The 22387-nt window shown below is 43.8% G+C and overlaps 1 protein-coding gene across 2 annotated transcripts; it reads right to left on the bottom strand.

Annotated features, from left to right (window-relative positions):
* Window positions 1-227: 227 nt before the first annotated feature.
* On the bottom strand, window positions 228-22387 carry LOC142820268 (uncharacterized). Of its 2 annotated transcripts, XM_075909214.2 has the most exons (8): window positions 22059-22387; window positions 21070-21210; window positions 18165-18467; window positions 15162-15467; window positions 9826-9963; window positions 7449-7538; window positions 3077-3235; window positions 228-895 (listed from the first exon to the last, which is right to left on the bottom strand). In XM_075909214.2, exons 1-8 carry the CDS (start codon window positions 22111-22113, stop codon window positions 492-494), a joined length of 1596 nt encoding a protein of 531 aa, XP_075765329.2. In that variant the 5' UTR covers window positions 22114-22387; the 3' UTR covers window positions 228-491. The 2 variants fall into 2 exon arrangements, with proteins under 2 accessions (XP_075765329.2, XP_075765332.2); XM_075909217.2 differs by lacking the exon at window positions 21070-21210.

Genomic DNA, 22387 nt, shown 5'->3' with positions numbered 1-22387 from the left:
TTATCAGAAGTGCATTAGAGAGAATCTTCTATGAGCGTCCACAAAGTCCAGCCCCTAAGTTCTCTAGAATGTCCAATGACAGCACAATGAACCAATAAAACACAAGATAGATATATTGCACCATCAGAACAAAAGTTCATTGGTTGGTCCTATGCAAAAGACATTGTTTCTGTTGACCTGTGGAAAAACAAATTAGCACATTAATAGCTAGTATATACACTACAAAATAAAAGTGAAAAGCTTTATTATCATATAAATTACACACCTTTAACATAACTGTTATTCAACTCTAAGAAACTCAAGACATGCAGTATCTAATAATTAAGGATGTAAATTATAGCAAGTTCAACAGTACATGCTTAAAATTCAGAATTTTGCTAGTGATTCAATGACTTTTTGCTGATATAACCCTGTGTTCAGCCTCCAGTCACAATATCAATGTAGCTTCCTTTCAAAACATGTATTTAGTAGAATGAATTAGTAGATATATGTTATTCTGGGAGAGCAATGTCATCAAATTCTGGGGGTCCACAATCATCAAATTCTGGGAGAGCAATGTCATCAAATTCTGGGGGACCACAATCATCAAATTCTGGGAGAGCAATGTCATCAAATTCTGGGGGACCATCATCATCATCAAATTCGGACAGGACACAATCATCGAAGTCTGGAGGATGACAGTCACCAAAGTCTGGTGGGGAACACTCATCAAATTCTGGGGGACCACAGTCATCAAATCTTGGGAGGGGATACTCATCAAAGTCTCGGGGAACACAGTCCCTGTCATCCTGAGGAACATAGTTCCCATATTCTGGTAGAACACAGTCTTTAGTAACTGAAGCAACATCATTTCCAGCATGCATAGGCCCGCACTGTGATTTAGAGCCTTCTATCCCTGGAAGGAAAAGAGCAAATGGATAACATACACCTTCCCCTTATCATATTATTATCCTACCATTTAAGCATGGATTGTAAGGCTGAAGTTTGCAGTAATCTAAAGAGTGAATGTGGCTGTAAAGGATAAAGAAATGTTATTTATTCTAACTTGGCACAATTGATCAGCCACAAGCAGCTGATTGGCAGCCCAATAGGAGCTTGCAGCATCCCTGGAGCTGTCAACAACATCCCGCGCAGCTTCAAATTGCTGTGGGATTCATTCACCATGTAGTCCAGCCTTGGACAGCTCCTATGTGAGGATGGTGAATAACATATGAGTTTCAGGAAAAAGTATATTTTTCACAGACATTAAAGTCAAAAGGGACAACTAGGTGACCTACTCTCATCTCCTGTATACAATAGGTTGTTAAACCTCAGCTAATTGCTTAGGTAAACTAAAGCATTCCAGTCTTCAGGAGACTAAAATGTTGGGTGCCTGTGGCAGAGAACTGGACGGATCAGATGTCATTGCTGCCTCAAGCTTCTGCAATGGCCGGGAAATAATTGGGAGATGCCCTGATGGTCCTACCAGGTAATCTATGCCACATGCTGCATAGGAAAGCAAAAAAACACAAAACCCAAAAGCCACACCAAGATCCTGACAATCTGACCTGAGTGAAAATTCCTTCCCAACCCCAAATCTGGAAATCAATTTGGCTGCGAGCACATGAACAAGGCCCATCAGCCTAACATCTAAGACAGAGGATTCTCTGTAGCATTTCAGAGCACTGCCTTGCCCTATCCTGTGTCTTGTCTTCAACTGTGCTCAAACACTTTAGAGGCAGGCAAAATAAACCACCTAAAATACATCTGGTCAATTGTGTGCATTGAGGAAAACATTCCTTCTTGACCCCTGGAAGTAACAGGCTGAAGCGCTGAAGCAAGGGACAAGTTTCCAAACTCAAGCAAGCAGTTTGCATTGATTAAATTTTCCAGGTTCTCCCCACAAGAAGAGGGGCTAGAGATTTACTTTCTGCTTGATATAAAACCTGAGCTTAGTCTTGGCATTGATAAAGTCCTAAATTCAGGGTGGGGCCTGTGGCCATGGGCTTTGTGAGCCACAATATCCACCTTTAGTTGAAAAGGTAGTGCAGAGAAGCAGAAAACAGATGGACAAGAGCAAATCTGTCAAAAAGAAATAACAGGAAATAAGGATGCATGACGCTCTCTATTTATAACTTCGCTGTGCTCGTTTTTGTCTTCATAACTATTACAAGAAGGAGTGTGGGGCCAGAGGTTGGGCTAGGACTTTAGGGTTTTTTTTGGATGTGCTACAGAACACTCTGACCTCAAGCAAGCCACTCAATTACCGATCTGTCAATCAGAGATAATACTTCCCTGCTGTGCCTCACAGGTCTTACATGTATTAAAGTTTGCAAAATGCCTTAACCACTTCCAAATGGAAGGTAAGGCTAAAGGATTGCAAGCTGAGTGATACACTAAAACACAAACCTAGCCAGCCTTATTCAGAAAGCGCTACAAGATGCATCTTTCCCAGGATTCAAATGCATTGTGCTGTGTAATCTGAGCAGAGTGGGCAAATCCCTATCCACGCTCTTTCTCAAAGCTGCAGTCAGAAGGGGAGTCTGGCTTTATTCCTGTTTTGGAATATCAGTGACTCTATTTAAGCTATTTAAATGCACTCACATGCCACTGTGAAGAGCTCTCTGGACGTGTGTTAATAACAACTATTATTGAAAAAACACAGAGCTTTCCTTTAAGAAGCAGTTTTTTTCCTATACAGTTACTGAGTGGGAGCAGGGTGCTAGTCAGTTTTACTGCTGCCTGCTTCAGCACCAGTTGTCAGCAAAGAGTTGCAGAGAGATCAAACTTGGCCATTGCTCTGATTGGCTGAGAACACCCATGGCTTGTGGTATTGTTAATTTTGGAGTAACTGTACACAGCATATGCGTGTGTTATCCAAAAATAGTCACCTGGAGCACAGACTATGCACTAGGTCCTGCAGCATAGCACAAACTCCCACGAGACTTGAAATAGAGTTCATTACGGTTATGCTGCTATTGCACCCAAGAGAGCCCTGGACTTCAGAGGCAAGGGAGACTTTTCAGTTAGGCTGAATAATCTGCTTTCCTGTTTCAAATGTGGTTTGGGTTTAGAGTTCACTTTTGTCTCTTCTTACCTTGAAAAGTGGAGATATTTAAAGACATAGGTTGCTCAGTGTAAAGGCTTGCAGCTGTTGCTGCTTTAGTCTCTTCAGCATTCTTAATGAAAGCTTCATTCTCTTGCTTGGTGGAGTTTGCAGCCTCTGGTTCCTTTGAAGCTTGATTTCCAGTCCCTTCTAACCAAGAAAGCAAAATATATCTAAGTAAACAGATGCAGAATGTAGGCATTACCCTTGCAATAATGTTGTCAAACATATAGCAAGAAGGCCGGTTTCCATCTGCCTCATGTATTTCTTATGTCCACATGAGAGATTAAGATTGGGAAGAATCTTTAATGTAGACAAAGATAAGTTTATCACTTTCATAATTGCAGTGAAAGTTTCCAAACACGAACCAAGGGATTGTTGTATTATTGCGAGTTACTGCATGGCAAGCCCGGGTGTGAATCTACAGTGCACTAGCTTGCCATGTAACAGCATATTGTGCATGTGGGCACTGTTACCGCACAGTGAAAGGAAATGAGAGCAAGGCCCATGCAGAAGTGGGAACTGGCTGGGAATGGGTGCAAAGGGAAGAACATACGAGACACACAGGGTATGTCTGCACTACAGAGTTTTGTCGGGAAAACGGCCATTTTTCTGTCAAAAGTTAAGGAACGTCCACACTGCAACTGCATTCTTCCACAAGAAAATCAAAAGAACAGAGGAGTTTCTCTGCCATTGGTAATCCTCATTCTATGAGGAAGAAGAGGACGGGGAAGAGGGAGTTCTTTCAGAAGTAAAGGAAAGAGGAAAAAGCACAGGTGCCTATTCCATCAGTCTGGACACTCTCTTTTGAAAAATCAGATCACTTTTTCGTTGCACTTTGGCAGTTCTTTGCACGCACTCTTTCAGAAGAAGATTTTTCAGAAGATCTCTTCCAAAAAAAGCTTCTTCCGAAAGAAGCCTGTAGTATAGACGTAGCCATAGATGGGGGACGGAAAGTAACAGAGAAAGGCTATGGAAAGTAGAGAAAGAAAGGACAAATATGCTTCCTTTTTGCTCACTAATGCCAAATGACAACCAAGGCACTGGATAGATTATAAATAAAAATATTAACTAAAACTTTAGTTACTACATGAAGGCCATATTTTGTTCTTTGATCAATATTCCCATTAACACAATTGAGAAATCAGCTCTGGACAAAGAGAAGTGTGTAGTCCTGTATTTATGTCCTACCACACTAACGGTGTGTCTACAAAGCACCCTAAGCTCAATGTGCACTACGCAAATTGCGTATCTTATTTTGATTCTATTTTGAAATAGCTTATTTTTAAATTTGGCACATCTACACAGCACCATGGAACAAGGGTTACAGGAATGCTTGTTAAGACACAGGGCAACTATTTCGGGATACTTCTGGTATCCCAAAATAGCCGTGCAGTGTAGACATACCCTAAGCATAATTAAAAATGGAGTGTAACCTTTTCAGGGTGAATTTGGCATTCATGGGCTGGTGACTCACCGAGTGTCCTACAACCCAAGCAACTGGATAGCAGCTCGGAGAGTGCCCTACAGCCTAGGCGCCGGGATAGTAGCCCACAAAGTGCTTTACTGTCTGGACGTTGCCTGCATGCTCTGACCTTGCTTTCCTCCCTTGACAATGTCTTGGTGCACTAAGATTGCCACCTGCCTCAGTAGCAACTGCACGCTGGATAAAAATGTTTTCATGGGGTAAAAAAATAAAGCCAAGATTTGAGCCACAGCATCCTGAGGAGGACAGACAGGGGCTTTGGCCAGGAAAGACTCTTTATCATTCATGGTTCCAAACATTTTCACACTACCGTGATTAAAAATTGTTGAGTAAATTATTCCCCAGTGGAAAGCTTGTATTTTTAGAATGTAATTTCCTGGGGCTGGTGGATTAATCCAGTTGTGCTGAGGTACTAGATTACTAGGCAACGACTCCTATGACACCAGAGACTGAGTAATGCTAGTGACAGCTCAGTTCAATAGCAGATGCATCTCATTCTTTTGGGTTTCACATGAGGAGGTCTGAGAGCCTCATTTGATTTCCTCCTATGTTTTCTAAGCCATAGTTCATGTTCTACATTACTGGCACATGCTTGTGGCCTAAAACCATGGCTCAACCTTGATAAAATCAATGGAAATCAATGGAAATTGGTATTTCTCAGCTTGGACATGACCAAACTCTCACAACCCTAACTTTACAGTAGAACAGAGTCTAGTATCAGACCCTCAGACCCATGAATATCCCTCATGGCTCCTACTGAAGAACTCAATATGGTAGGTTATGTCCCCGATTGCTGATGGCAATGTTTTGTGGCAGACTCACAACGCGGGCCTGGCTTGCAGAGATGTTTTGGCTGAATTCTGCTTTCATATTTGGGTTCTGTAGATCTCAACATCCATGGGCATGTGAACCAAAACCAATAGTTCAGCCTTTTCCTGGTAAAGTGGAATAGCTGAGCTCTTCAATCCCTTCTATTATGGTGTGTTTCAGCAGAGGGGCGAGGAAATGTGTTGTTTCTCTTGGTTTTGTACTGTTCAGTTTGCACCTGCTGGAACTGAGCTGCACGCATAGAGAAGGCACTGTATATAGCTCCTAGGGGACGCGTAGTAGAAATAACATTTTTAACTGTTTTTGCAAAATCTCTGTGCTGCCTCGGACTCCTCCTGATGGCACTGGGGGAGCTGTCTGTGCGGTTGCAATGCTGATGGACGCGCTGTTTGTGAGGAGCATCACATAATACTTCAGGAGCAAACTTTGTCTCTGAATCAAGAGGAATGCTCCTTATCAGTGCAATGAGCCCCATCACAACATGGTTCTTTAATTGTGAACTGGGGGACAGGCAGGGCGAAGGAAAGGACAGAAGGGTGACCAAATAGAGCTGAAGTGGAGGAGAGAAATGAAGCAATAGTGGGTTCATTAGAGATATGGGTGGTGGGTGAAGGCCCAAATGGCTCCGCCCCTTCCACAAAAGGCCTGCCCCTGGAGCCAACCCCCACCCACACTCAGCCTTCCTGGCCACCTGGAGGGCCGGGACTGCTGTACTACAGCCCTAGCCCCAACACCGGCCCTCCCCAACAGCCGGAGGAGCCAGGCTGCTGCGTTGCAGCCCCACCCTTCCCAGTTGGCCGAGCATGTAGGCAGTTTTGGGAAGGCTGTGCCTTCCCTTGCCTCCATTACCATGATTAGAGGTGTAACTGGATGAAAGTCTAAGGTATGTGACATATACAAGGTCAGATTAGGTGATCTAAAGGTCTTTTTTGACGTTACAGTCTATGGAAATATGAAGAGTATGTGGGGAATAAAAGGACTGGAACTCAGGGAAAGGCACAACAAGTGTCCATGCACTCAGGAGCATGCTACTAATGAGGGCCGGCAAACAGGGACAACTCCCAAGACACTCTCCCCATGACCCCCGCGTCTAGCCCACTGAGTCTGTGCAGTGCTCATCCTGCCCTTCTAGCCTGGCTCACTCATGTCCGTGTCTTAGGAGGGGACACAGGATGCTGGAAGTAGAGGGAGCCTGGGCAGGCCCTTGCGGGGATCCCTGGCACAGCAGCCAGACCCAGACCAGCAGTAAGAAGGTGCAGCACTGAATATACCATCTACTCAGGGCTGGCCCCACCTATTCTGCATGGGGCCAAAACCGAGTGGAATTGTGACCCAGTGCATGGGGGTTGCAGCACTGCTGGTTTGCTGCTGTGCCCCCAAGGGCTCCAGGCTGCAACGTCACTCACTCCAAACCTGTACTGATAGTGAGTTCAGCCCATGCTGCTCCTCCTGGCCATTGCCAAAGGTACATACTGAATATAGCGTGTATACGGCTGCTGGGTCATGGCCAGCAACTCTCTTGACAGCCTGGAAGAAACTCACCTTTTGCAAACTTAGAGGCAGAGGAGTCAACCCACCCCTGGGAAAATATTGAAAAAGGAGGACTGGGAGCTCCAAAAGTGTAAATCAAGTGTCACAACAGTAACTTATATCACACTGCTGTTATTAGCAATCCTGCCCTATGAGCTAGCCGGATATGAAAGGCAGGAAGGGCCTGTTATAAGAACCCTAACACTGCGACCACTGAAGGGAACTGTGCAGAGAGAGAGAGAGACATGGAGCCAGCCAATCTCTGTGGTACTAGGGCTCAGCGGTGGTATCACCTTAGATCCATCGGGTTTGTGAGGTTACTCCACCACCACTCCTGGGGTACTTGTGTTAGGGAACTGCTGTCATATTAGTTGCTTTCTTGGTTGAGAATTCCTCCCCTCTCTGGGCTCTGCTTCAAACAGTGTTTAACAAGTCCCGTGATATCAAATACATGGCGCTGTCAGCAGAGTCTTTACCCTCCTGTTCCCAGAACCATTCTTAAGCAGCTGGGATACTCACCTTGGTCAGGGCTGTTCGTGCCTCCCACTCCAGATTCCACCAGGTCCTCATTATAGCCACTATGGGCCCCAGGCACTGACCAGAAGCGACCTTAACACAAATAAAATAAGAAAATCACTAGACATTTGAGGAAAATTCTCAAGGAAAAGCAAAACTAGCACAATCTGTTGGGGCCCATTTCCCATCATTTCTCCTGATGTCATGAGAGTCACGGGAAAATGTAGCCCAGCAGGAGAGAGCTGATCAATTTTAAACAACAGAAGTGTGACATGGCTAATGCTAACGCCTTTAGAACTGCACAGTGTAGGCTTATTGTTTCTGACCACTCTGCCATTCGGGACATTTTGTTTTCTCCCTTTTGCCTTCCTCTTCAATCTCACATGCTGCTGCCAGCTTACTTCTCCCTTCAGGATGACCATTCTTTTTCCCCTCATTCTCACATCCTCCCCAGGGATATTTCAAACACCCCAAAACTATTTGTCCATCCTTCACATGTAATTTCTCCTGTGCCTAGTGGAGCAGGACTTGGAGGACCACATCTGTTTTCCATTGCCTTTCCCAGAGGAGCGTCCTTTTGGAAATATGTATATGCTGCTGTTACAGATCATAATAATGCTGCTTTCCCCTTCTATTCCTACTTCTGTGCCTCCACTCTGCCCTTCCTGTAGTCTATACTGGGGTAAGCTGCCATCTCACTCTCTTGCCATCTGCCTGTCAGAAGTAGGACCAATGAGCTGATTGGTCGTCTCTCTCTTCCCTGTCTCGCACAGCTGGCAAGAAAAATGTGTTCTCCTTGCTCCTCATGCTGCCTGTTTGCAGGACCACGCCTGTCTCAGTGCTGCAAAGCACATCCAGTCAATAGCTGACTACTGGGTTCCTGGGAATGGGGAGACTTGCCAAGCCTAGGTCCTTCTGGGACACTCAGACCTCCTTCCATCTACTTCAGGGGTGTGTGGAAACAAAGACTAAGTTATCTCCCTTCACACAGATGTGGAGGCATTTGCTTAACCCGCCCATCCCTGCAGAGCCACACAAGACAATGCACTTCTCAAAACTCACAAGATAAAAGATGGTCTGTCTGTACTTGGGCAGGAGAACTCCTGTCTAAACTCAGATGCAGCAGAGGGGACTGGCGACTCAGCAGGGCTACGACCCCATTGCAGAGTGTTATGATGGCTGAATAAGGTTTGGAAGGCCAGAGTTAGTTGACACAATGCTGATGACGACTTAGAGGTCAGGGTAGATCAGAACAAATCCTATTCAGTACTGTGTTTACCAGCAGGGATTAAATACTGGCGCTTCTCCCACTCATCACTGAATGTCATTTGTCTGAGTTTACGCTCTCTGCTCAGCATCAGCTCAGCAAACTCAGCTCTTCATAACTGTGTCCTAACATGGGAATGTTCTGTAATGTAGACAGTTCCCAGGTGGCACCCTGGGTCAGTACTGAATCACTTCAGGCCAGGACCAGGGATAGTTTTCTGCTTGAGACATAGCTTTGGAATGAGACATGGAAGTGGAGGCCCTGGGCACCTTGGAGTTTTATAAATCCTTCTAACACAAGTCCGAATGGTATCATAACGGTACTGTGGCCAAATTCTCTCTCAGGACATTACATTCTTCCAGGCCTAGTCTCATGACAGATTGCTTTTTGAAGCAAACTAAATTCCACAGCCTTATTGACTGAAGGGTATGAGCTGTTTCCTGGTACAGTTAAGATCTTTGGGCCAGATTTTTAGTTACTTAGGCACCTAATTATCACTGAAAATCAATTAAAGTTAAGCAACTAAACACTTAAAAAATCTGGCCCTTAGCCTGGTAAACAGCAAGCCAAAAGTAATTAGGAATCACTATGTAAGGAAGATTGTCCCTGTGTACTGATTCTTCATGAAAATGATTTACTGTAGGGCTACTCTACACCCGGCCCACAATGCAGTTTGGGTTAACACAGGGCTCCACATGCAGCCCGCGGGTGGGATCCTTTGAACATGGCCTCCACTGGGAACACACTCCACGATGGCGAGTCAATATAATGGTCTTCTGTTGATATGCGTTTTAGTAGTTAAATTCCTGGTCTGTCATTGCTCATTAAAAGTGCTGTCATGTGGGTGGAAATCAGGTATATACTGTATTTTATTAATATCAGCAGAACTGACTTAAATGGGGCCTGCGTGTTGTGTAGTCTTGCCTTAATCTTTGTATTCATACCCGTCAGAATGAATGAAGCTATTTGCATAACATTTGCATGTGTATTCAACCACTCTTAGGTTGAGGCACTTGGCATGTGCTATGAGTATCACTGAGGTCCCCGGGGCTTCCAAAGTTGATAGCCCTGGTTTACTACATTCTGTTACAGAGTTGAAGAAGAAATCCTTACCTGTTCTCTGTCTGCATTTTTCAAAATGCCATATCAGTGTACCCAACGCAACAATGAATACAACTCCAAGTACTCCTATTATGATGAATAATAGTAAATGCGGATCAACTGTTGAGGCCGGCATCTCTAGTGCTGCATCTAAAATGAGAATACAATGGGAAAATGTATTGATTCAAAATGCCTGCTGCTCCATTATGTTAGCATTGCACATGGTTCTTTTTATAATTTCCACTCATCATTTATTAACCAACTGTACAACAAGCTCTATTTATCTTTTTCTGTTTTTCTCACTTCCCTTCAAAGGCAGCTGAATCAGAAAAGTGACTCTATGAAACAAAATTGTTTCTTTGCTCTTTGTGTGAGCAAAGTAAACTGGCCCACTTTACAAGCCAGTTTTCTTAAGAGCTGGCATTACAAACTCAGCATGGGATCTGACAATCCAGCTGTGATCCTTTGGCCTCTTACAACATGACTAGAAATAATGCTTTTGTGGTCAGATGCAATGTGGTGATTCTGTTGAAAATTTGTGACGCAGTATAGGCACCAGCTCTCTGTACTGTAGTTTGCTTTGCCTGCCTTGGAGGGGCTCCAAACAACTTGTCTTGGTCTGTGAAGTCAACATGTGACAAAGGCACACAAGAAGATGAATCATTGGGTAAGAAGAGGATATTTACACAGTTGTCTGTCCCTAACATTACTTTAAAGCAAGTAGGTCATATTCCATGTTGGTGTCTGGAGCCATGACAGGAATGAATTCAATCAAAAGATAGCTCTTCTAGCTAAGCTTTCTCCTGCATTCAAGATTTTTATCATTATCATATAACTTAGCTGACTCAGAGGATGGAAATAATGCATTTTGTAGAAGTCTGGGGCAGTTTGAATATGTCTGAGTATCAACTGTATGTACAGTACCCAGAATGAAACTGGTTACTGTGGTTTATTACCATCTGAAAATGAAAGATGACAGTGTCAACAATAAAGCAAATTATTCTGGATCAGCATAAGTGCCTGGGTCAAATGACAAATATAAACATTTTATGTTCTGTTTGCGAAACTATCATCTGAGTAACAACTACATCTACACAGCAGCTATTTTCACAACATAACCCAACACCAACTGACTTTGTGAGTCCAGACCCATCATGCTGACCATCTTTGCCAGGGAATGGCAAAAGGGCCGGATCTGGCCCGCCAAGTGGGTGGATCCAGTCCACGGAGGCATTGCTGCTCCCCCGCTCCCCAAGCCAATTAGGGCCTGGGGGCGAGGGCAGAGCGGAGAAGGCTTTGCGCGCTCTCCCACCCCCAGGCTTTAATTGGCTTGAGGGTAGGGGAGCACGTGAAGCCTCCTCCTGCCCTGCAAGGAGCACGCAGCGTTTTGAAGCGCCACATGCTGCTCGTGGGATGGGCGGGGAAGAGTGGAGGAAGCTTCCCGTGGCTCCCCTACCTCCAAGTCCTGATTGGCCTGGGGTGGAGGAACGTGCCAAGCCTTTTCGAGGGCATGGGTGCCTAGCAAGAAGGGGGTGCTAAGGGGCTCTCCCACCCCCAGACCAAACATGGTCTGGGGGTAGGGTAGCCCCGCTCCTTCCCGTTTAGGCCCTGCCCCTTCCTGTTTAGGACCAGGGCTATTTTGCAAATTTTTGAAGTTGCTCCTGGGCAAAAATTATTGCCCAGCCTGATCTTTGCGCATCCTGGGAAAATCTGGGCATCTATGGTGCCTCAGGATGAGACGGAGTGATGGAAGGGCATGCACACAGAATGGCACCAGAAGCACATGGGATAATGTGCTCTGGGTTATCCTACTGCACAGAGAGCAAGGAGGAAGAAGACTTAGGGTACGTCTAGACTACATGCCTCTGTTGCCAGAGGCATGTAGATTAGGCTACCAGACATAGGAAAATGAAGCGGCGATTTAATTACGCCACTTCATTTAAATTTACATGGCTGCCGCGCTGAGTCGATCAGCTGTTTGTCGGCTCAGCGCAGTAGTCTGGACGCGTGGGTGTCGACATCAAAGGCATTTGTCGACCACCCAGATATGCCTCCTGGGATGAGGCATGCATACCAGCATAGTTAGGGAGTCTTATCCACACGGAGAAATAAGTGTAACACATCGATTACAGGAAGACAGGGGATGCTGCACAGGTAAGACCCTGCAGTACACTATTTATATTCTAGTTGATGTATTTTATCATTGTATGGTAAAAAAGAGAAAGTCAGCAATTGGTGTACTGAGACGCTTTCATATTTTTATATCTGATTTTGTAAGCAAGTCATTTTAAAATGAGGTGAAATTTGGAGGTACACAAAACAAACCGGACTCCTGAAAGGGGCACAGTAATCTCATTAGTCAGGAACTAGGTGGTGAGTTGTACAGGCCTGCAGTGCCCGCGCCCCACCAATATAAGAACAAAGGGGCCCGGCTCCACCAAAGTTCTGGAACAGGTCTCTCCCCATGGCCCCACATGCCACCCTATCCCTATGGCCCCTAGGCAGTGGGGGGAGGTATATGTCTCCACATGCTGCCTCTGCCCCAAGCACCTCTGTGGCTATTGGACGCTGCAGGGGCAGTGCCTGCAGGCAATGGTGCTTGGAGATCCCAGAACCGCCCGCATAGGAGTCACTGCCAGAGAGGGATGTGCCTCACTTACAAGAGCCACCCCAGGTAAGCACTGCACCCCTCACCTCCTTCTGCACTTCCACCCCCTGACCCAGCCTAGACCCCCACCCTGCATCTAAACTCCCTCCTAAGAGCCAGACTCCCTGCCCCCGCCCCCACACCCAAACTCCCACACAGAGCCTGTACCCCACACTCCCTTTGGAACCCAAACTCCCTCCCAGATACCACATCCTGCACCCCAATTCCCTGCCCCAGCCCAGAGCCTGCACCACACCCAAACTCCCACCCAGAGCTCTCATCCCATAGGGACATGATATTGTATACGTGTATGTGGCTACAAGCAGCCCCACCCCACCACTTGCACTGCTGCTGAGCATGGGGGAGCAGGCAGCTCCCCAAGAGCTGGTACTCATGGGGAGCCGGCTTAAAAGCTGCTCCTGCAGACTGGCTCCTGGGGATCCACTCACCACATGTAATTTGCTGAAATTTTCAGCAGTTACACATTTACATAAACACATGCATTTTAACATCCCCAGCATCCCAAACCCCCCTAGCACCTAAGTGCCTTTCCACAGCCAGCACCCATCCTGCACCAATACTCCCTCCCAGAATTTGCACCCTGCACCCCGTTGTGCACCCCAATTCCATTCCCCCGCCCAGAGCCTGCACGCCGCACCCAAACTCCCTTGCACAGTCAGCATCCCACATCCCCTTCTGCATGCAAGCTCTCTCCCAGAACCTGCACCCCTCACCTCTCCCCATCCCAAACTTCCTCTCAAGGCCCACATCCCACAACCTCTCCTGCACCCTGCACTCCCTCCTGCACACCAAACCCCTGTCCAAGGCTACAGCTCACACCTAGCACTCATACTCCATCCCAGAGCCCTCACCCCTCAGCCTGTACCTTGCACCTCCTCCTGCACCCCAAATATAATGCCCAAGCCCAGAGCCTGCACCTTCCATCCAAACTCCCTTCCAGAGCCTTAGGTAGGTTGAGAGTGGGACATGGACCCATTCTGGGTACCACTACAAATTCTACAAAGCCTTGGGCTGGACAGGTTGAGAAGGCACTGCTTTGGCTCACTCTAACTATAAATTCCAATGAAATTAAAACAAACGGGGGAGAAAGCAAACCCTAATTTGGATTTCTTTTCATTATAATGAATTTCAGCCCAAAGTAAGATTCGTGTTTCTTGGCTGATAAGAAGGCTAAATCTTTTTAGAAAGAAAGGGAGAGCCCTGAAGCAATGTTTCCTTTTTCTATCCATTTTAGTGTCAGAACTCCATTATCTCCTCTCCAAGGGCTTTTCCATACACAAAATGTGTACAGCTTTAACTATACCAGTATATGTGGGCAACAGTTATATTGGTATAAAGATGTTTCGATTCCAAAAAAATCAAAAGGACAGCTTTGTTTTCAGTCAACTCCAAAACACAGGTTTGGAATTTTCAATGCATTGAAGGGTCAGAAAAACATATTTAGGTCAAATTGCATGGTTTGTTTAACCAAAAACTAAACATTTTATTACAACGTGGAGCATTTAAAATATTTTTCATGTTTAACAAATGAAAACAACCGAAATTTCAAAATAAGAAGTTGTTTTGAACAAAAAAGTAACAAAAAAATTGTTTAAAAAATGTTGAAAAAAACTTTTTATTTTTTTTCAGAATTTTTAAATATTTTTGAGTGAAATAATTCTGCAAAGCCAACACAAATTACCAAAGTATTTTGGCTTCATCATATCTTCATTTTTCACCAAAAAATGTTTCAGCTGAAAAATTTCACCCAGCTCTAGCCTGTTTCAAGAATGAGTTAATGGATTAATTGTTAATTAGTTCTTACATGATTCTTCTGTCCTCACATTTTGAACTCAGAATGAGAGTTTTTTCAGTATAGGTTGGACCTTCCAGGGAGGACACCTTCGGGACCTAATGGGTCTCAGACAAGGGAGTTTGTCAGATCAGGGAAGGACAAGCTCTCACAGGAGCACTGGCCTCCCAGCTGGCTCCCTTCCTAGCTGTTGCTCTGCTCCTGGCCCCAAGTAGCTGCCAGGCGGGCTGCGCTCCTGGCCCCCAGGGCTGCCAGGCTGCATTCCCAGCAGCTGCTGGCTGGGCTCTGCTGCCACTCCTCACCAGACTTGAGGCTCTCTGGCCTGGGTTTCTCTGGTCCAGCAACATCCAGGGTCCTGCTGGACTAAGGATGTTAAATTTAGATTAAATTTGCATTGACTATCTGATTAGTTAATAAGGGCACCTCCGCCTTTGAAATGTAGCAAGAGCAAAACTCTTGTACATTTCAAAAGCAGGGAGCACAGGGCCAGCAGGGGAATGCTTGAGTCCCTCACTCGCCCCGTGCTCACTGCAGCCTTTCTGTTTTTGAAATGTAGCAAGAGCCCCCAACCCTCAACCATGAAGATGTTGCTGGGGGAAACCGGCTTTTAAGCTGGTTCCCCCCAGCACTCCTCTCTTGCTGCAGCAAAGGGACAGGAAAAGCAACTAGTCAAGTCACTAGTCAACTATCTGATAAGCATATGCTTACCGGATAGTTGACTAGTCACTTACTTCCCTAGTCTGGACCACAGATGTTGCCAGACCAGAGAGTTCCAGACCAGAGAGGTTCAACCTATATTTGACTCTGAGGGACAAAATAGCCTTTAAAGTAGATAGACAATTAAAACTTCCCCATTTTTGTTAATATTTTGAATTGAAAAATACTCACCTACTTTCACATCAATCATTCTCCGGTATATAATCTTCCCATCTCTGTCTTGCACTTCTACTGAATATCGTCCAAAATCAGTTTTCTGAATCCTGTCCAGTCTGAGCGTGCCGTTAGGTAGGATCTCCGATCTGTTGAGATATCCCCCATGGGACTCCAACTGAGTGTAATTTAACTCAGCAACCAATAAGCCGTCTTTCTTCCACATTATCTGGACCAAGTCATTCCACTCCATCACTGTTAGATGTAGGAACATGGAGCCATCAAGGATTCCCATTACTTCTTGAATGGATGCTGTTTTATTCCCTGAGGGGGAAAAGCCATCACGCTAAATTTAAGGGAGTTAGCATTTCTTACACCCCCTTTTAACTGAGAGTGATCTCTTTCCTGTTGTATCTTTTCAAAATATAGGGTTGAAGTCAAATGCTGGGGAGTATGTTTGTTAAACCTAGTTTCATACATATAAACTTAAAATAAAAATAATGCTTTCCTGTATATTTAATATACCTTTTCCATTCCAAATAATCAGAAAGTAGTTCTGATCTAAAGAGCAAATACTGAAAGACCACACACTGCCAGCACACAACAATTTAGATTTTGTAGAATAAGTGAAGAGCAATAGTATATTGTTAGAAGTTGGGTGAAACCTAGTTACAGATTGAGTTTAAAATCCACTGAGATAGATCAGTGTGGACTCATCCGTCATTAACATAACAGTACACATAAGTCCCACATAAAACAAAAGATGTAGGTGAACTTTCGGTTGAGTATTGTCACAGATAAGAGTGTGTGCGTGTGCACACAAAAAAAGATCTCACAGAAAATTAAGGTCATACGTGAATAATGGAGCAAGAGAGGCAGGCTGAAGGAGCAACTAAAAGTGTGTAACAGACCCTGAAGAGACCTGGAGCAAGTGTTTGGGTCGGAAGTATGCTGAAAAGCAAAAGAAGTGCTGTGAACAAAATAAGATGTTTCCCACTATTTGATTTATTCTGCCTACAGAGGCACAAGACTTCATATATTCTTTGTAAATAAACAAAACTGCAACAAAGAAATGCCTGACTATCATCAGTTCCCAGCTGCAACACACAGAGAGCCCTAACTAGCTACTCAAGTTAAGAAGTGGCTGTCATGGCTCCTTCCCCACTCTGGCATGATAAATGCAGAAGTGGGGGCCAGCAAGTGTACCACAAAGCCTTATCTACCAGGCTTTGGTATAAAACTTCCCCCAAGATCTTAAAAACCTAGATCTTGGGAATAAAACTTCCGCTGCCACCACCCAAATGTTGCTAAAGAAACCAGGGGAAAGATCATTTGGGAAATCTTCCCCCTAAAACAAAAATCAGGGCACACCATTAACCACTGCCAGGTTAATAAAAGAAAAGAAAGAACTTTTATTATTACAACAATATTCTGGTTGCAAGTATAATGACTAGAGAGGAAGGTAACAAAATATACTCATGGAGAAACTCCATGGGCCTAGAACTTAGTTACAAAGAAAAGCCAAAACATCTTTTAAACAGTGCCAGATCTCAGATCCCATACCCAATCCTTAAAACAATAAAATCTAATGAAACTGCCTAAACTTTACCCTACTTACAGAAAATGAAGAATGGTGTCTTGGAGAGAGAGAGACATGCTAGTCCCTCTCTGTAGCTGCAGAGAACTCTGAGAGACAAAAAGGGAGAAAGGAAAAAAAACCCAAATTCCTTTGTCCCAGTTTGAAAAGTCCCACCTACATTCTTATTGGTCTCTCCACCTGGCTAGGTGTAGTTAACCCCTTAATCCCCAGGCTGCTGGCTAACCCTCATAATCATGACAGTGGCAACAATATCCAATCAAAATGGCGGAGAGAATTTAGAGAAGACAGACTGCACAGGCTGACCAGACTACTATAACTAATGCCCCTTCTCTCACAAAATGTGGGATGGACTCTTAATGTTTCTGAGTAGTCTTGGCTTCAGTTTTTTCTCTCTCATCCAGAAGTCAGAACTTCCTGCAAAACAATGTTCCCTAGCACCTGGCCAAAGGCCAGTTCTAACACCAACAGAATAGTGCCACCAAATGAATCACCTGCACACCCTCATGAAACACTTGATGCTCTCCTATGCAAATAAAGAGATGATTTGAAGGTGCCCTGCATCTGTTTAGCCTGCAAGATGAAAGCACAAAGCAAGGAATAAAAGAAGAACTAGAGTAGGCAGAACTTTCTGAAATGCATGAACAGTTGGACCACATTTCAACATTTAAAATACTTATTGACAGAAGTTGGGCAAAACCGAAACTCAATAATCACACCAATAAACTGAACTCTTCTCTGATGTATTCTAATTTACTCTTGTGCTGGAAACCCGAGGAAGGTTTGGGTTTGGATTTGATAAGCATCCACCATGTTTGGATATTATAGTGTAATTGAGGCTTAGTCTAAAGTTACCCAACTCTTTGAAATCTGAACACTGGTCGAAAATCTCATTAGAAACTTCTCTATTGAAAGGCCCTGCACTTCTGTTTTCAGTCCTTGTCAGTAAACCATGAGACTAGCCCCTCCTGTGGGAATCTGAGCAGTTCTGGCTCCAGTCCAGGCTGCACATCAGAAGAGAAAAGAGCAAAAATATAACATTAAACCTGTTCCTATGTTAAACTATATTAAACATCAGAGTTCCTCTGTTTCCTTTGGTTATAAAAATGTGTATTTCTTATTTCATCTGCAGCAGGTCTTCCATCTCTACCAGGAGTCTGACTTTCTACTGTTTCTAGTTAATAACACGGTGTGGGAGCACATGGGACTGAAGACCAGGAATGCAGTTCCAGAATCTGGGTATAGTAACCCTCCATAAAACTGAGTTCATTAAATGACATTTTCAGAGCAGTTCTCTAGCTACAGATAGCAGTCACTGATCTGAACAATAAACTGACACTTACTAAAACTACTCTTTCACATTTGCATGTTATTAATATAATCTACGGATCCTGAAAGGCTTTGCAGAGTGGGCAGATACTTACCGCTATACTCTAGTTGAATTGTTTGATGGCACAAGTGTGTCCCATCACGACTGAATACTTCTGCGGTGTACTGGCCCTCATCATCTGGCTGCATGGGACAAAGACTCAAACTGCCATTGGGGAAAGCACGAAATCTCTTGCTGTATTTTCCATAACCCTTTATTGATTGACCTTTCATTTTGGCCACTAGCATATTGTCTGTCTTCCAGGTAACATCAATACTCCTGTTTGGGCAGTTGTGCAGATCAAGCATAAGACAGTCATATAAAGTTCCTCTGACAGTATGCATTCCTTTGGTGTTCCCTTAAAATAAAGAAAGAATAGACATGGACAAGAACATTTGCTTACAAAATGTACATTTTACAGTGAGGGTGTTTACATGCTACATGACATTCTATACCTTTGCTTTTAAAATCTTTTCCTTAGCTTGAAGATATTTTACAGACAGTTTCCAGGTTAATTAGCAATGCTGTGATAACAGAACTTGCCTACCAACAGTTTGCTTTTAATAGAGAAACTGTCATTATTTAAGTCTGTGGATTATTATTTCCTTGGAATCATGGGAAGGCCTATTCCCTGACCAAAGCCATTTCAAGAAATTATTATTTCCTTGCACTTGTTTTCGGAATGGGGACTCCTGTGTCTAGACTACATGCCTCTGTCGTCAGAGGCATGTAGATTAGACACATAGGCAAAGTCAAATGAAGCCGCGATTTAAATGATCGCGGCTTCATTTAAATTTACATGGCTGCCGCGCTGAGCCGACAAACAGCTGATCAGCTGTTTGTCCGCTCAGCGCGCTAGTCTGGACGCTCCCCTGCCGACATCAAAGCCCTTTGTCGGCAGCCCCGTTATTCCTCGTGGGATGAGGTTTACCGGGGCTGCCGACAAAGGGCTTTGATGTCGGCAGGGGAGCGTCCAGACTAGCGCGCTGAGCAGACAAACAGCCGATCAGCTGTTTGTCGGCTCAGCGCGGCAGCCATGTAAATTTAAATGAAGCTGCGATTATTTAAATCGCGGCTTCATTTGACTTTGCCAAAACAACAAATCTACATGGCTCCATCGACGGAGCTATGTAGTTTAGACGTACCCCTACAGACATGTGCGCAGCCTGTTTATAGAAGAAATGTATCTGGACCATACTAATATTATTATGTTTATTATGGCAGCACCTAAGGAACAAATGAGAACTGGGCCCCAATTGTGCTAGCCCTGTACAGAAACAGAGTAATAGATTTAAACATTTTCCAGACAAATCAAGATCCTGATGTTTATGATGGTTTGGGGGGTGAGTTCTTATTGTCAGAAACAAGCAGAAACAAGCAGCTCTAATTATCTGTGCACACTTAGCTGAACTTGGCACAGACATGAGCTTTAAGAAGCCTGAAGCCCTACTGTGTGAATGACAACAACTCCAATACAACTGCAGATATCCTGTGTCAAATGCATGCTTGGAAAAGACAACAGCTTGTAGAGCCATGTTTGGTAAAGTACATGGAAGTCGGTATGCAAAGTCCCTAATATATCATCTGCATTTAATCATTTTCCCAACCAAATTCTCCATAACTAGTGGATGCATCACTGAGGCCAATAGAACCAAACAAAACTGAAGACTCTAGACATTTCTGCAACAGCAGGAGCCAAAACATTAAAATTAAAATAAAAACAAGCTGGAAACATATCAGAAAGTGCAAGCCATTCATTTTGCACACACATATAATCAAAACACCCATATCCAATTTATACCAAATTCTCCCCTACTATAAAATCACCCAAGTGAGATTTCACACCCATTGCTTGATAATGACTACTGTAAGATGAGCTGCATGTCAAAACATGGCTTAAAATGGGCAACTACCCATAGTACCAAGGGAGTAAGATCCCCCCTCGTTTATCTGTCTTCCCACCCATCCGTCCATTGTATAAAAATTACCAACTTCTCCTCTCACTTCTCCCTGCCCTAAGGACAGGTGGGTCATTCTCACTGTAACTACAACACAGAAAGAGGGTGTCATAATGAGAGTTAGGTAATTTGGTTGGATTCTCTAGCCTGCTAAGGCCACTTTGCGCCACTCAACCTTAAAGCTGAGATGGCCAACAGAGAACATCTCTTCTGGCAAAGGAGGTACAGTTGAGGAAAAAGAGGAGGGAGAAGGTATAATATTAGCAGTGTGCTGAAGGCAGACTGGCTGGAGGGCAGAGTAGAATGCAGAAATGTCCAAACTTCCACTGGCTCAAGGTTCCTAAGAAACAAGCTTGCACTCGTCTAAGTGGCTGAGAATCAAACAACCCCAACCAGCCTCCCTCACACCCCATCAAAGTTCCCTCTTAGCTGCACGGCAGGACGTCCCTCCAGCTGCTTAATCAGCCCTGCCAAGGTGGGCAGCTCTGTCCATGGAGCCCTGAGCCCCTGGCAGGGTGAGGCTGATTAAGCAGCCACAGGGATGTGCTGCAACACATTTTAGAGCAGGGCTACTCAAATTTGGAAGTCCCAGGGGCCTCAATGCTACTCACACTGAGCTGAGGGCCACAACTTAGCTGTGGTTGCATATGCATGCAAATATATATGCAAATATATGCAAATAGCATCTTTCACTCTTATCTCCATTTCCATTAATCTCTGCAAAAGTGCATTTCATCTCCCAAAAAGGGGTTGAAAACCCTGTGTTCATCCAACAAGCATCTCTTTTTTGTTGCTATTTTTATGCTTTTTATTAAAAAGAAAATTGTACACCAGTGTTTTGGGTGTTTAGCTTGAAGCTTCAGGTTGTGCGTTTCTTGGGGTGATTTTACTGTAAAAGGAAAAGTTTCCAATCTTCTGTGGGCAGGGAGCTGGGAGAGGCCTCGTCCTCTTTCTCTGTATTGTAAAATGCTACGGTTCCATTAGAAAAGACTGTCAACTTACCGATACCATCTCTCCGACTTTTTAACAAAGTCTTTCCCTTGTTCCAAGTGACATGAACAGAGTGTTCCAAGTCAGGATACTCAGGAAGCCTTGTAACAGAATTAACCAGTGTCCCTTCTTCTGTTGTCACATCACTGTGAGCTGGAAATATAATACATGCAAAAAATGTTTAGTTTTAGAATGACACTGTCTGTTTCTGGGCATCATACTGAAAAAGAGGATGCAGGTTTCTAAATTGTAAGACAGAAATGTATGTTCATGGCTAGAGCAGCTAACCAGAAGTCAGGATACCTGGAGCATAATTCCAGCTCTGCCCCTGACTCACTGCATGATCTTGGACAAACCACTTTACTTCTTAAAGCTACAATTCCCCCTCTCAATGGCTTAAAACTTTTGTTCTCTTTTAGCAGCCTCATGATACTTAATTAAGTAATGTTTTTCAAGTGCTTTATGACCCTTCGAGGAAAAGATGTCACAACCAGTATATCATGATGCCAAGTATCAGGAATTTTCAGCAGCTAATACTAGTCATGTTATTAACATTTGCCGTCTAGAAGCATACAAAAAATACAAACTCAGAAACTGACCCCTTATAATCCTTAAAGTGTCTTCAGTTTCTTAGTATAAATTCAGTACAATACTCTTTCCAAAATTAAATGTACAATATAGTTTATTACAATAAATTGGTTATGCTTCTCTTTGGTGACTCTCCAGATACACTGAAAACCTCTCATATTGAGGTCATTTCTTTTATAATGAACAACATCACTAGAAACTATTACTACATACAGAAATCAACAGTTTGAAACACACTGAGCATGTACTATTTCATCCTAAAATATGCTTCAGTATTTCTGCAGTCACCGAACTCCATGGCAAAACTTACCTTGATTTAGTTTGGAACAAAAACACATGAACAATCTGAATTTAGTACAAACACATCCCACTCTTAAAGAATTATTGAGAAAAAAAGAAAGAAATTGGCTTACCCTGAAGAATAATAAGTGCAAGCAATGTAAACCGAAAGATAAAACTAGATGGCATTTCAGAAATTATTTTTGTTCATTTCATATATACCATTACATGAACTTTTTTTAGGAAACCTCTACATCCCAATAACTTTAATCCTTACTGAGTGATGTGTCTTGAAGATTGAGAACATGAAGAAATGCTTAAAGATTGCTTCTAGTTTTCAATTGCTTTCTTACTGACTCAGAGCTAGAATGTCTCACAAAAAGACAATGGATATTTTAGAAGGGAAACATTGTGGCTTGAACCACTGTGGTAGACCAGCACTAGGTAAGAACTTGTGAATATA

The sequence above is a fragment of the Pelodiscus sinensis genome, chromosome 1 (assembly GCF_052426305.1).
Source record: "Pelodiscus sinensis isolate ZL-2025 chromosome 1, ASM5242630v1, whole genome shotgun sequence".
Classification (NCBI taxonomy): Eukaryota; Metazoa; Chordata; order Testudines; family Trionychidae; genus Pelodiscus; species Pelodiscus sinensis.
Note: the sequence above shows the minus strand (reverse complement) of the source record. Positions and strands in the feature narration are given on the sequence as shown.